A 13,705-nucleotide genomic window follows, 5' to 3' on the forward strand; every position below is an offset into this window, starting at 1 on the left:
AATCACATATCCGACAATACTTTCACTGACTACCACACCACTCTAACCTTCCTCCATGTTTTTCTTCTCCGCCCTCCCACTTTAAACCTGTGATTCTCATTTCACCTTCTTCAATGTATTCTTATCCGCCGTCCCACTTTGAACTTGCAATTCTCATTTCCTCGACTTGTTCTTCCTTTAGTAATGCTATGTTATACTAGTCGTGACGAAGTCGTGTAATTGCTATTGCTTTGAAAAAAAAGAAATGAAAAAGAAGTAGGATTTAATTACTTGTCGTTGTACACATATTTTACAAAATTACTGAAATTGTATTTAATTGCATTTGATTAAAAATGTTTTTATAAAATAGTTTTGGAAAATAATAAAATTATAAAAAATCTTCAAAAAATGATATACTATACGGTAAATACCCGATAGTTAATGAAGCCAATAAAACAAGTGTAACAACCTTTCCCTCCTTTCCGTTGGGGTGAGAGAGTGCTTTAGAGAGAGAGCGAGTCCTACTCTCTCTTTCATTCCCTGTTTACTCCATTAAACTATACTTACATTTATAATTGTAGAGAGAGAAACAAGGCCAGTTTGTTTGACTTAGCCCAGCCTAGCCGGCAAGCCGACTTCTCCATCTCTTCATATCTGCATACATGTAATGTAAATCACATTACATGAATGTCTACTTAGATATATATAAATATATTTTGCATAAGCGCGTAAGAGGGGTCAAAAGTAACAAAGAAAGCTGAATTCTTTGTTTAACTGCTAAGCTTTATCAATCAACATCCGGCCCAGATAATAAAGCTATCAAAGATCAAATCTTTAACTCACTATTATCTCATCTCTTCTCTTTAAGGTACTAATTACCCCTTTGATCTGCTTTGTTTCTGCTTTTTTCATTCATTTATTACATGGGTTTTGACACAATTTTGCAATTGAGCTTGTAAGTCTTAGGGGGTGTTTGTCAGTTTTGGTGATTTGTTTCATTCATTTTTTAGATGGGTTTTGTAGAATTTTATGCTTAAGATTGTAAATCTTGGTGGGGTTTATCAATTTTGATGATTTCTTTGTACTTAGCTTAGTACACGATTATGTTGTCCAAGTTTTGTTAGTGTTTTTGTAATATATACATAGATATATAGATTGTGAAGTAGGGATTTTTGGTGATGGGATGTGTTTGTGGTAAGCCCTCTTCTGGTGAGGAAGGTGGGGGTGGGAGACGAAGCCCGAAAGCGAGACAAGCAGTGAATAAAGGAGCATCAGCAGTTGTGTCTAGAGGGAATTCTGGCAAGAGGGTGGAGAGTTTTAGAGCTAAAGATAGGAAGGATAATGGTGATGTGAGAGTTGGTTTGGTTGATAATAAGAGAACTAATAGTTCGAGGAGGGTGCGTGATGAACAGTCTGAGAAGAAAAAGACTCAACTTGTTGATCCCAGAAGTATTGTTAATGCTGCAGAAGGGGAACTGATTGCAGCTGGTTGGCCTTCTTGGCTTGCTGGAGTCGCTGGTGAATCTATAAAGGGATGGGTTCCACGCCGAGCAGATACTTTTGAGAAACTTGATAAGGTATCTTTTTATCCTGTCGTGCTTGTTGTGTGATAAATTCTGATATATCTTTTTTTTAATCAGATTTATAATATGAATCATGGATGTTATCTGGAAAATTCTCTGTTTATCTGGTTTTCATTAGTGTTATGAAGATCTGTAATTCACATTGAACAGAACTTGAATAAAAGCTTTCTGCTCTTGAGGAAAAACAAGTTAAAATATTGTCCATATTCATCAAAGTTGCACATAGTAATTATTCTGGCTTCTGTCCCCAAGGCTAAATTATTTGAAAACAGGGTATTGGAATTTATTAGCCTGTTATGGACATAGTTTAGTTATTAGTGCTTTTATAAATATTCGTTGATTTAATCGCTCGACAGGTTTTTTTTTGCTAAAAGATAAGTAGACTTTTACTTTACTCTTACTCGGTTCTTTTGATGAACATGCATAGGTAATTACAGTATAGAGAAGACAGTATTATTTGGTAATTTCTAAGTTTATTGCTCAATTGCTTTCCTCCAACTGCTCCACATGTCTATACTTGTGTGATGCTGCTTCTTGAAGTTTTATTTCTTGTGCTGTAATCCCCCCCCCCCCCCCAAAATCCAAAACTCATAAATGCCTTCTATATTTTAGAAGCATGGGCCACCAAAAATTGGGATTGGTAGCCCTCTCCTATGTCTTTTGATCTTCGGTGTTGATAAACTTCGTGCAACTCAGTGCCGGTTCTTCAGTATTTCTTTCATCAGTATTGAGTTTGCTTCATGATATATATTATTTTATTTTTTTCAGATTGGCCAAGGTACTTATAGTAGTGTATACAAGGCTCGTGATCTAATACATAAGAAAGTTGTTGCTCTAAAAAGAGTGCGGTTTGATAATTTAGATCGTGAAAGTGTCAAGTTTATGGCTAGGGAAATCCTTATCTTAAGGAGGCTGGATCATCCCAATATTATTAAACTGGAGGGATTAGTCACTTCCCGGACATCTTCCAGTTTGTACCTTGTTTTTGAGTACATGGAACATGATCTTACAGGACTTGCTTCCCTTCCTGGTGTAAAGTTTACTGAACCACAGGTTTTTTGCTAACTTCTCTTCTATCTTGTACTCAATTTATCTTTTGTGCCCGCCATTTAAATTTATATTCTCATGTTAATCTATTTATTAGGTAATAATTGAAAAAGAATTCTGGTATGGACTTCAGTTACCAATAAGATAGCATAGATGATTGGTAGATGAAAGCACACTTTTCGAGAGCTTATAATCTTATTTTTCAGTGTCTATTTTTTGTTGATGTAATTAGTTCTGGTATGTTGTATTGTTTGTAGGTTAAATGCTACATGCAGCAACTTTTAAGCGGGCTTAAACATTGTCACAGTCATGGTGTCCTGCATCGTGACATAAAGGGTTCAAATCTTTTAATAGACAATAACGGCATTCTGAAAATTGCTGACTTTGGCTTAGCCAGCTTTTTTGAGCACCATCAGAGTGCACCATTAACTAGTCATGTTGTGACTCTTTGGTATCGACCACCAGAATTATTGCTTGGAGCCACCTATTATGGTGTTGCAGTTGATCTTTGGAGTAGTGGGTGCATTCTTGGTGAACTGTATGCCGGCAAGCCTATCATGCCTGGAAGAACAGAGGTATGTTAGTTTTCTATTTCTTTTATGTCACCATATAGTCTCCATCAGGTGAGGAGTCATGTACATAGAAATTCTTACTTTTACGTACTAGTAGTAGGAAGCTGCATGCTGTAGCCATATTTGAAGAACATCGATCCAATTAAATCAGAGAAGATATTGTTAGTATGTTCTTAATATAAGTACTCATTTTAATATAAAGAAGTATAATTAATTAGTGGTTAAATGCTAGATGAGAGTTCTATACAAGTTCTTTTTCATTATACAAAAAATTATCAGGAATACTTTATAGCTGGGAATGATATGGCTTCAACTTGAGTTTTTAGTTGACTTAGCTTACACTAGTTGCAAACATCCAAGTACGGCATCGTGGATTTACGTGTTGTAAGGTTGTACCATGTTGCTTATGACAATGAGATCCATTACCTGTGCTTTAATTTGAACACTGTACTTATGTTATTAGTCTCCAGTATTAGCATTATAAATCATCAATAGGTAATAACTTTATGTAATTTTCACCTGTTTACAGGTGGAGCAATTGCATAAAATATTTAAACTTTGTGGCTCACCATCCGAGGATTATTGGAAAAAGTCCAAGCTCCACAAAACAACGGTGTTCAAGCCTCTACAGCCCTACAGGAGACGTCTAGCTGAAACATTTAAAGATTTTCCTGATGCTGCTGTGGGGCTTATGGAGACCTTACTTGCAATAGATCCTGCTCATAGAGGGACTGCAGCTTTTGCACTTGAGAGTGAGGCAAGCACCTCTTTGTTATTTGTTTTTCCCTCTTATGCGTTATTCAAAATAAATAAACCCTCTGTCTATATTCACTTCATGTACTTTGATATTTTAAAGCAGCTGATCCATTTACTACATATTATGGCAGTTCTTTACAATAAAACCACATGCATGTGATCCTACAAGTTTGCCCAAATATCCTCCCAGCAAAGAGATTGATGCAAAATTGCGCGATGAAGAAGCACGGAGGTGTGTGCTGTTGAATTAAGCATCATTTACTCTAGAGTCAGTTAATAATTTTTTGCTTGTCCGACAACTTATCTCTTATTAGCGTCTTTCAATTGCAAAGATTATACACAGCCCGAGAATGGACTTATCAAAACTTTATTATATTCTTTTCTTCTGTTTTATGGTACAAGCTTGAAAGCATGTCAGCATCTACCCAATGTGGAAAATACTTGATAAAATGAATTGAGATGTAATATGAACATTTATTTGGGTTTTTTCTAGGCAAGGAGCAGGACTTAAGGGCCATAATGTAGACCGGGAAATGAGAGGATCAAACGATTCTCGGGCTATTCCTAACCCTGATGCTAATGCCGAGTTAGCCATGTCATTGCAGGTACATAAAACTTATTTGAAGTTATGCTGTCCTTCATATTTATATGTTTAAAATTTTGTGAGATGTAGTAAAAATTGGGGGAATTTACACAATTAATTGAAAATTTGGTTGTAAAACCTTAATATATCTAGAGAGAGCCTTCAGGCATTATTTGTCTCATACAAGGGACTTATACGCTGCTTAGCAAGTCTGACAGAGTACTTACTTGCAATTTATGCTCCCAAGTGAGGATATAATAGTGCTCCAACAGTCTCTGAGCAATTCCTTGAATCAGTAGGTGCCTTCCTTCACTAATTATTTATTAATATCCCCTTGTCCTAAGGATATCTTAACAATATTTTATCATAAACTTTTAAAATTACTCTGTCTCTTTCTATTGTACATTGTACTTCCAATGATAGAGGTACTTTTTACGATAAAACTTCAAATAAGGAGCGACTGAGTGAGTATAAGGAGTATTGTTGGGGAATTTTTTTTACCTATTAATGTCCTAAGTTACTAAGAGCCGATTTTCATAATATATTTAAGTGAATCAAGAGTCTATTGGACTTGCTCATACCCATCCAACAGATTAGGAACCGGAACTTGCAGATTATAATGGTTCTAAATGCACATCCATTTGTCCTCTTTTTGGTATATATTTTTCTCCTTTGTATAGCAGCAGCTTAGCGAATGTTTTATCTTCTTGACACCCCAGAAAAGAGGACGTTCGAATCCAAAGACCCGAAGTGAGCAATTCAACCGCCACAAGGACGAAGTTGCTTCTGGTTTTCCTATTGATCCACCTAGACAGAGTCAAGCTTTAAAAGAAGTTAGAAGAGAACAGATGGAACAGCCTCCAAATAGAGCATCATATTCAGGTCCACTGGTTCCAGGTGTTGGATGGACCAAGGCTGCAAGGAAATACGATGAAGTCTCTGTTGTTTCAACCAGGACCAATTTATCTACACTATCTGGTTTAGTAGCATCGAGGACATTGACAAGTGAAGATGCCCGAGATAAATACTTTCCCTCGCATCAAGTAGCAGATCAAGCGGGAAGGGTATCAGAATCATTTGACAAATTGGGGAGTTCGAGGAATCAAGATATGAAGGTTCAAACCCAGGGAATCACTAGTACTCATCAGATGGAAAATTTAAGAGGCAGCACGAAAGAATCAGTTATGGTAAGTTTCATGACAAAACTCTCAAACTTTGTTTCCATATTTAAATATTAAACAAATATCGGATGATTTGACCTTTTGTAATGTTATTTTCCTTCTTGTTTCATTGAAATTTTTTCTAGAATGGTCAGGGTTTCAAGGGAAAAGGAAACAAGATCCATTTCTCGGGTCCTTTGCTAGTTCCATCAAACAATGTTGATCAGATGCTTAAAGATCATGACCGCCAGATTCAGGAAGCAGCTCGACGAGCAAGAATTGAGAAGGCGAGAGTTAATAATGTTCAACGGCAAGGACAACAGATAACGCCTAACCCAATGTATGTTGCCAATCACGGAGCTAGGTAATCGAGTTACGTACAAGGAGAGAGAGCGAAGCAGCTCTCCCCCACTAAGATAGTAGATCCATGTATAGTACTGTGCATATAAAATTTATTCACAACGAATAAATGTTCATGTTTTGATGTTGAAATTCCAAGAATAAATATATGAAGAGATTCACAAGCACAATTGGATGATAACCAAATATATACATTCCATGCTTAACGTTTTCGTCCTGTCAATTTGATTTTACAGAAGCAGCTAATTTGTATCGTATGGGACCGTTTTAAAAGATGATTTATACCTTAATATTTTGTTATTATATTAATATTTTTTATACCTGTTAAGTTGTAAATATAAAAAAAAAATGATCTAAACACATAAATTAATTTTCTTTTCCCCCACTTATAATTAACTTGTGAAAGCAAAACTTTTAAGGTATACAGAATTTAGTATGAAGAAGAAACACCATTCACCCTTTTTACAAAGAAATGCTCAGTAGAGATTAGTAACAAAACATACAGACGATGTAAAGTTTGTATCAAATTAATCACTGCAGTACAATGCAAATAAAACAGCTTTTCAGTTAATGCCATTCTACAGGAAGCTGCATAAGAAAGAAGATTGATGGTATCTATGGAACAACCGCAGCTTGGGATATCAAATTGAATGCATCAGCGATGCATGACTTGAACTTGTGTGGATCTATAAAGTCTTTCTCTACTCCAATGCCAATCCTAAGCTTCCCGGCATAGCTTATCACGGTTACCTGACTACTCTGCATCCATGATATGTGATATATACGCGTGTCAAAAAAAAAAAATCAGTAGTAACTGTCATGACTAGCTACATTTGACATACCTGAGGGGAGCCAGTGACGAAAAAGTAAAGACCTTTGATCGGAAGATCATCCACACTCATCTTCTCAACAGGTCCAATTAGGTTGGTGATGGTTATGCTAGAGTTCCTCAATGTGTTGTGGATGTATTTAGCTGCAGTCTGCCACCAGCACAAAGCATCAATCAAGTTAACATAAAATCAAAGATCATCACAGAATACTCTCCACCTATAGTACATTGGGCCTGGCTGCCTTAGTACTGGGAAGTCCGAATAACTTTAAAGGAATACAAATTTGAATTAAGGCATATACCTCAGGGCCTCTAAGTTCTCTGAGTTTCTCTAAAAGGGCTCCTGTCAGCAGAACCGCGGCATTATTTCTCTTCCTCTTGATAATTTTATGTGCTTCATAGACAAAATTCACTGGATTTGACAGACTGGCGGTGCTTAATTTGGGCAGGGGAACGTGTAAAAATGCAAAATGGTTACCCCAGAGTGATGTATTCGCCTTAGGATTTACCATCTCACCTACTGACTTGTAACCACCTAAATTTCTGGTGTTCATTAGCACCAGTGCATTTGAATTTGATTTGCCCGAGTTCATCATTTCTCCTTCCATGTACAATCGGCTTCCAAGTAATATTATTCCGGTGATCACATCATTTATTGTCTGCACATCCAATCAAAAACAATTTAGGAGTAATTCAATCCACAAGCGTTCATCTTGTGATAATATGTAATAATGTATTGTGTACCATTTTGAGTTTGTTTTTGATGATCTTGATAGCATCCATAGAGAATTCTATGGTAGTGAAAGCCATGGGCAGGTACTCGACTCCGTCATGTAGGGATCGAATAGGTGACTCAACATCTTTAACAAAGCTGCTCTTCAGAAGGCTGGCTCCAAAGTCTACTACAGTGTTAGCAATCCAAGATGAAACCTGGGGAATACGTCTCACACTTCTTGTAATGAGGCTATAATCACCGCGTTTTGAAGAGTTTGATGTTTGAAGTGACGGAAATGATAAAGGAATAGAAGGATTGTCCAGTCTTCTTAGACATGACAGAAGTGCCCCTAAAAGAGAATATCCATCTCCGAGAGAATGATGAAACTTAGCTATAATACTTCCAGCTGCATTGCGAGTTGGATACTTGAATAAATGAACTTCCCATAGAGGCCTGGTCTCCGGAAGTGGATCCATGCCTAGTTTTGACAGATAGTTCAGGAGATACTCGTCGTAAAATTCTGGTGACATTCCTCTTGGTAGAGCGGGGACTATTACATGATCATCAAGATTGACCTCAACCTTCTTCCATTTCTGTATTCCATTCTTTTCTGCAACCTGCATTGCGGTTTCATGCTTTGTTATATCATATAATTTCATTAATGAGTTGTCGTGAATTTGAGTTGAGAGGTGAAAAGGACTATATGAGTCTATGACATACCATAATTGACGAGAAGCGTGAGTTAACGGGTAAAAAATCATCCCTGAGGATCGACAGATACCGAAAATGGTCATCATGAATCGGAGTTTCGGATTCCAGAACACTCAAGATAGAGAGGGATAACACTGAGCTGTTTAAGTATTGTCCTGTTGGACTCACAGGCTCCAGAAGATCTTCGCCAGTATCCATATTTCAATTCAACTACTAGTAATTTTTAACACCGAGAGGGATAAATGATGTTGTTGTACATGCGCAAATACATATATATACTGCTCATCTTCAAGCACCGATGACCTAACGGGCTGCTGCGCGAGGACTTGAGTAAATGACGACAGGACTGTTGAGCGACGGAGCAGTTAGCTGGGAAAATATATCCATATGACGTGCGATTTGATCCGCAGGACGTTATAAAAGTAGTTAAGGTCATGTACTGCCCAAAATGTGACAAGAATATGCATTTGCATTTACAAGAAATAATGCAAGAATCTTATCGTATTCTCCTATAGACTATCGTGTTGCTATGGAGTTGGCTTATTTTTCATCCAACTCGTACCTACAAGTATCTGTTAGTACTACCTACTCAGGTAATCGAGGTGGACTGTTGGAATGCCAATTTGGCGGGATTTTGATTTAGTTTATAGGAAATATACTCTTACTCCTTCCGTTTTTTATATGATGCACTTTTTGCTCACATCTCAATGTGTTTTGACCGGACCTTTAAAAGTATTATTTTAAAAAAAATTTTTTTTGAATAAAAGTAGGTAAAAAATAGTTTAATTCAAAAAAAAAATTAAAAAATAATATATTTAAGTGTCCGGTCAAAACTCATTGAGATGTGTGCAAAAAGTCAAGCGTCATATTAAAAAAACAGAAAGAATATGATGGAGCAGGAAAAAGCGAAGAATTGCTAATTTTAATAAGAAGAGCGGCAAATTCAATGATCTTGAATTTTATTTAGTCAAAAAGTGGTCCTTAGCTATTTTTATGAAACATTAAAATATATCTAGTCATTATAGTATAAATTTGAAAATTTAAAATTCCAAATAACAAATTACTAAACTAATCGAGTTTGGTCACTTTTTATAATTTTCTCTGTTTCAAATTTTAAACTAATCTCCCGAGAAATATATTTTAGGGATTACTTGACTTATTGAGAAACAGAATTAATTTGTATAGCAGTTAATCAGATAATGGAGAACTAATTGGATATATTAAAGTAACATAATAATATTTAATTTATTAAATGTAATATAATAGTTTTACAAAATCTGTTATGAATAATTGAATTAAAAGAAACGAATCGTGATAATACCTTGTAGCAATAACCAAGTAATTAATCGGCCAAATCAACGAATTTTATAACTACGACTACATCACTCAGGGCTGCTGCATCTTTTTTTCTTTGCTGTATCTTTGTTTTATGGTTATCTATGAACAGAAATTGTCTGTTTCCCTTGACATAAAAAAAACTTTGTCCGTTTCCACTTTCCATAGCATTATTAAGCATGTTGAGCTAGAAACAGCCGCGGTCAGCACGTTCTATCACAAATGGATTCATTATTGAAAAGCAGTGATGCTGACGGATTATTAAAAATAGAAATAGAACGTGACTAATGACAATCTACCCCGAAAGCACTTTGGAATCGCCTGTTAATCTTTTGATGTGAGCAATGAAATCATGAATCTCCATGTGACTGTCACCTCCTTCCTCAACTGATCTCCTCACGGCCTTGCCCAACTCTACAGTTCTCTTCCGCAGTGCTTCTCCTTCCTCTGTAGCCATCAATACTCTAACAGCCTTCTCGATCGTCGACGATTCCACTAGCTCATCCCTATGCGCCCAATCCCTTGCAAAAATTCCGATTTTCAGAACCTTAGTCACTAAGAGCGCATTATGAGGCTGGTCAGAGTGCATAGGCCAGGCTGCTATGGGAACTCCCTGTGTGATACTTTCCATGCATGAATTCCATCCGCAATGACTCATAAATCCGCCTGTTGATGTGTGCGCCAAGATCTCCAACTGGGGCGCCCAGTCTCGGACTATAATTCCCTGATCGTTGAGTTTTATTCTTTCTTCGTAGTCTTCGGGCAAGTTGCACACTCTTGCATCCTCTGCAAATATGTCTCCTCTGTCTGCCTCCCGCAATACCCAAATGAATTTTTGGCCACTGTTTTCAAGCCCAACGGCAAGCCTCTCAATTTGCTCATTTGTTAGACTCGTTGTTGTGCCGAAAGAAACAAATATGACAGAATCCGGAGCTTGTTTGTCTAGCCACTCCAAACATTCGTGACGTGATGAATTGTTCTTACTTATCTCAATAGGGTTGAATGGCCCGATGGCCCATTGTTTCTTGTTCACTTTTGCGAGCACTTGAAGAAATGGAGCCTCAATCGCTTGACAAGTATTGAAAATTGCTCCTGAGCTGTACTTAGTATGCTCCTCCTGCTTATTAACAAACTCCATGACTTCCGGAGTCAGAGTAGATGCTCTAGAAGGAACCTCTTTCGCGATCTGATCGTCGATCCCCTGAGGCCTCCCCACAGATTCCCAGTAGTATGATGATATTCGAAAGGCTGACAGGGACTGAAAAGAGTAAGCTTCCCCATTGGGTATCGAAGCCACGTCTTGAATGACAGAGGGGATCAGAGAATCGTAAATTATGACAAGTCTTTTGGTAGTTGGATACAGAGCAGATAGTAGCTGAGCTACTGGGGATCGGAGATGCAAGGCAGCGTAGAAAGTTGGTAGAAGATGCGAAGGAAATTTGACAGAAGAGTGTGGATCAGGGGGAGGCGAAGAGAACACAGGTACTGAAAAATCATGAAATGTGATCATCATGTTGGGAGTTGAGAGAGGATCGCGAAGTTTGGCTTGGCGGGTGTGGATGGTGGAGCTGACATAGTGAACCGGAATATTGTGGGAGGAAATGAGGCGGGAGAGGTGGAGGAGCTGGTTGAGATGGCCTTGTGCAGGGAAAGGAACCATCACAACTACCACTTCACTCCGTGTGGGTGTGGCTTGCTTCTCGCTCTCATCCTCACTGCTCATTTTAAAATTTTGGTGTGCCTGGAAAATGCTCTGTCTTTTTTTTAGGCAGGGGGGTAAGTGTAGCACTTTATGGCTCGCCAAATCTATTTATACTATTTATCAACAAGGAAATCATCGTTCGGTGGAAGGCATGATATAGGATTGTAATTTGATTAATATTTATTTATTATATATACTAGCCTTTAACCTGCGAAGCACGGTCGGGTATATAATTCGTAATTTATTATTTTTAATTTAAATTTTAACATCATTTTATTACTATATTAATATTAATACATTGAATTTTAATTAAAAAATGATTATATTTTCTCATAAAATTTAGTTTTTATAATTTATTATCTCTATGTAAATATTCTTTTGTTATTAATATGTGATAATTTATTATTCAATTAAGTTTAAGTCATATTTTTCATATTTCGCATATTTTTAACATATTAGAGTTGGAAAACGTTATGTAATGGTTCGTGTTTATATTGAAATAAAACACGTTAGAACTGAAAAGAGTTAAATGAAGGTTCTTATTAAAAAAGATATTATATTTATAATTTTGATTTTAACATCATTATAATTTTTTTATGGAATGTTATACGATAATGTATTGTCATGAGTGTTTTTAGTATTTAAAACTATATTTATGAAATATTATATGATAATGTCTTGTAATGAGTATTTTTAGTATTTGAAACTGTTAAACAATGTAAGAGTAATAGACTCCGTGACATGTAGACTTTTAGTTTTAAAAGGTGAGTATCAAACCAAAAAACGTGAAACAAAAAGTAGGATTACAAATTATAATCATGTTGGCTTACTATAGTATAGTATAGATATATATATATTACTACTTTAAAAAATTCACATTTCTATTATATAATCACTGTTATGAGTCTTTTCGGAACTCTAATCTATATAATAATAATTAATACAATTTACAGAGAACACTTTACGAGAAATTTATCATTTTAGAAAGGTTATCATACGAGAGAGGTTTATGATTTTTAATATAATAGATATTCAATATACAAATTATCATCTCATATATATAATCGTTTTAAAGTGATAAATCATGATTTATATATTTTAACACTTTCGGGATAAAAATAATTAAATATAAATTTGGTAATATTATCTAAATAGATTAAATAAAATTTGTCATAAATATAATTAAAAAAATTTATAAAGATTAAATAAAAATAATCAAATGATAATACACAATGCAAAAATCATCAAACAAAAAAAAAATATTACACAAACCGGTATGAAAATATGTTTGTCATGTCTTGATGAACTATATAAAAAAACATATATATACTCAGAAATATCATTTAGTGGCGGAGATTAGTGCCAGCAGAAGCGTTGACGGCGCCGAAGTTGATATCAATGGTAGACATGTGATAACAAATGGAGGGGAGATGTATTGGTTGGGGTCCTTGGGGAATGGTGATGGTTGGCAGAGACGGAGTTAGGGGGTCCAGAGGAGGCTTGGCCTCTCCTGGATTTTTAACTTTTTTTTATTTATATATTACTCCCTCCGTTTCAAATTAGACGTCCACTTTCAAAAAAGCACACAGTTTAAAAAAAGTGATTGTTCACTAATTAATTGCATTACATGAGCATAATATGTGGTGTGAGATTGATCTAGGAAATATAAATAAGAGATATGTTGAGGATAATTGACTTAGGAAATATAATTTTGCATTAAAAGTTGAAGTGGACAAGTAATTTGAAACAAAATTTTTTCTTGAAAGTGGACATGTAAATTGAAACGGAGGGAGTATTAAAAAAATATTTTATTCACAAAATTAGATACAAACTTAATGATATGTGTTAAATTTTGACTGTAATAAATGTGTATGTATTTATAGTATTATTTAAAATATTTCACTTTAGTTATCATATCATTTTAAACAAAATTTTGAATCCAATTTTGCATAACATTACATATAATACTATATTATATGTATTTATTTAGTTTATAAAATAAAATTATATCATACTATTATAAATTTTAATAATATAGACTCGGATGTTGGACGATTTTTTTTTTTTTTTTTTTTGGTCGTGTCTATGAGCCTCCCCGGTTGCAACTCATTCTTTCAAATCTCCATCCTCGACCGGTTGGTAATTAAATAATTAAATTTTCTTAATGAAACGATTGATGAGTTTTCTCATGAAAATCTAAAATAAATGGACTTTTATCACTAATACTATTATAAATTATGATATATAATATTTTTGAAATTTAAATGGTATTTATATTCTGGTCTCCTCTCGAAAAACTTCCTGGCTCCGTCACTAGTTGGAGATGGCCATATCCTTCTTAGTTGATTTTGGTCTGTTCCATTATAGACTTAG

At 35.4% G+C, this 13,705-nt stretch overlaps 3 protein-coding genes across 3 annotated transcripts; 1 reads left to right on the plus strand and 2 right to left on the minus strand.

Moving 5' to 3' along the window:
• The first annotated feature begins 469 nt into the window (after positions 1 to 469).
• On the plus strand, positions 470 to 6,252 carry LOC108214082 (probable serine/threonine-protein kinase At1g54610). Its single transcript, XM_017385872.2, has 8 exons — positions 470 to 1,556; positions 2,331 to 2,615; positions 2,867 to 3,184; positions 3,711 to 3,938; positions 4,069 to 4,169; positions 4,431 to 4,542; positions 5,240 to 5,707; positions 5,827 to 6,252. The coding sequence occupies exons 1-8, from the start codon at positions 1,158 to 1,160 to the stop codon at positions 6,046 to 6,048; spliced, it is 2,133 nt and encodes a 710-aa protein (XP_017241361.1). The 5' UTR covers positions 470 to 1,157; the 3' UTR covers positions 6,049 to 6,252.
• A 217-nt stretch (positions 6,253 to 6,469) lies between these two features.
• LOC108214086 (wax ester synthase/diacylglycerol acyltransferase 5) lies at positions 6,470 to 8,549 on the minus strand. The gene is made up of 5 exons (XM_017385875.2): positions 8,305 to 8,549; positions 7,614 to 8,201; positions 7,172 to 7,528; positions 6,883 to 7,020; positions 6,470 to 6,799 (listed from the first exon to the last, which is right to left on the minus strand). Exons 1-5 carry the CDS (start codon positions 8,491 to 8,493, stop codon positions 6,656 to 6,658), a joined length of 1,416 nt encoding a protein of 471 aa, XP_017241364.1. The 5' UTR covers positions 8,494 to 8,549; the 3' UTR covers positions 6,470 to 6,655.
• A 1,145-nt stretch (positions 8,550 to 9,694) lies between these two features.
• On the minus strand, positions 9,695 to 11,427 carry LOC108214085 (zeatin O-glucosyltransferase). Its single transcript, XM_017385874.2, has one exon. It carries the CDS (start codon positions 11,351 to 11,353, stop codon positions 9,926 to 9,928), a length of 1,428 nt encoding a protein of 475 aa, XP_017241363.1. The 5' UTR covers positions 11,354 to 11,427; the 3' UTR covers positions 9,695 to 9,925.
• Between the last annotated feature and the right edge of the window lie 2,278 nt (positions 11,428 to 13,705).

This window comes from Daucus carota, chromosome 3 (assembly GCF_001625215.2).
Source record: "Daucus carota subsp. sativus chromosome 3, DH1 v3.0, whole genome shotgun sequence".
Lineage (NCBI taxonomy): Eukaryota > Viridiplantae > Streptophyta > Magnoliopsida > Apiales > Apiaceae > Daucus > Daucus carota.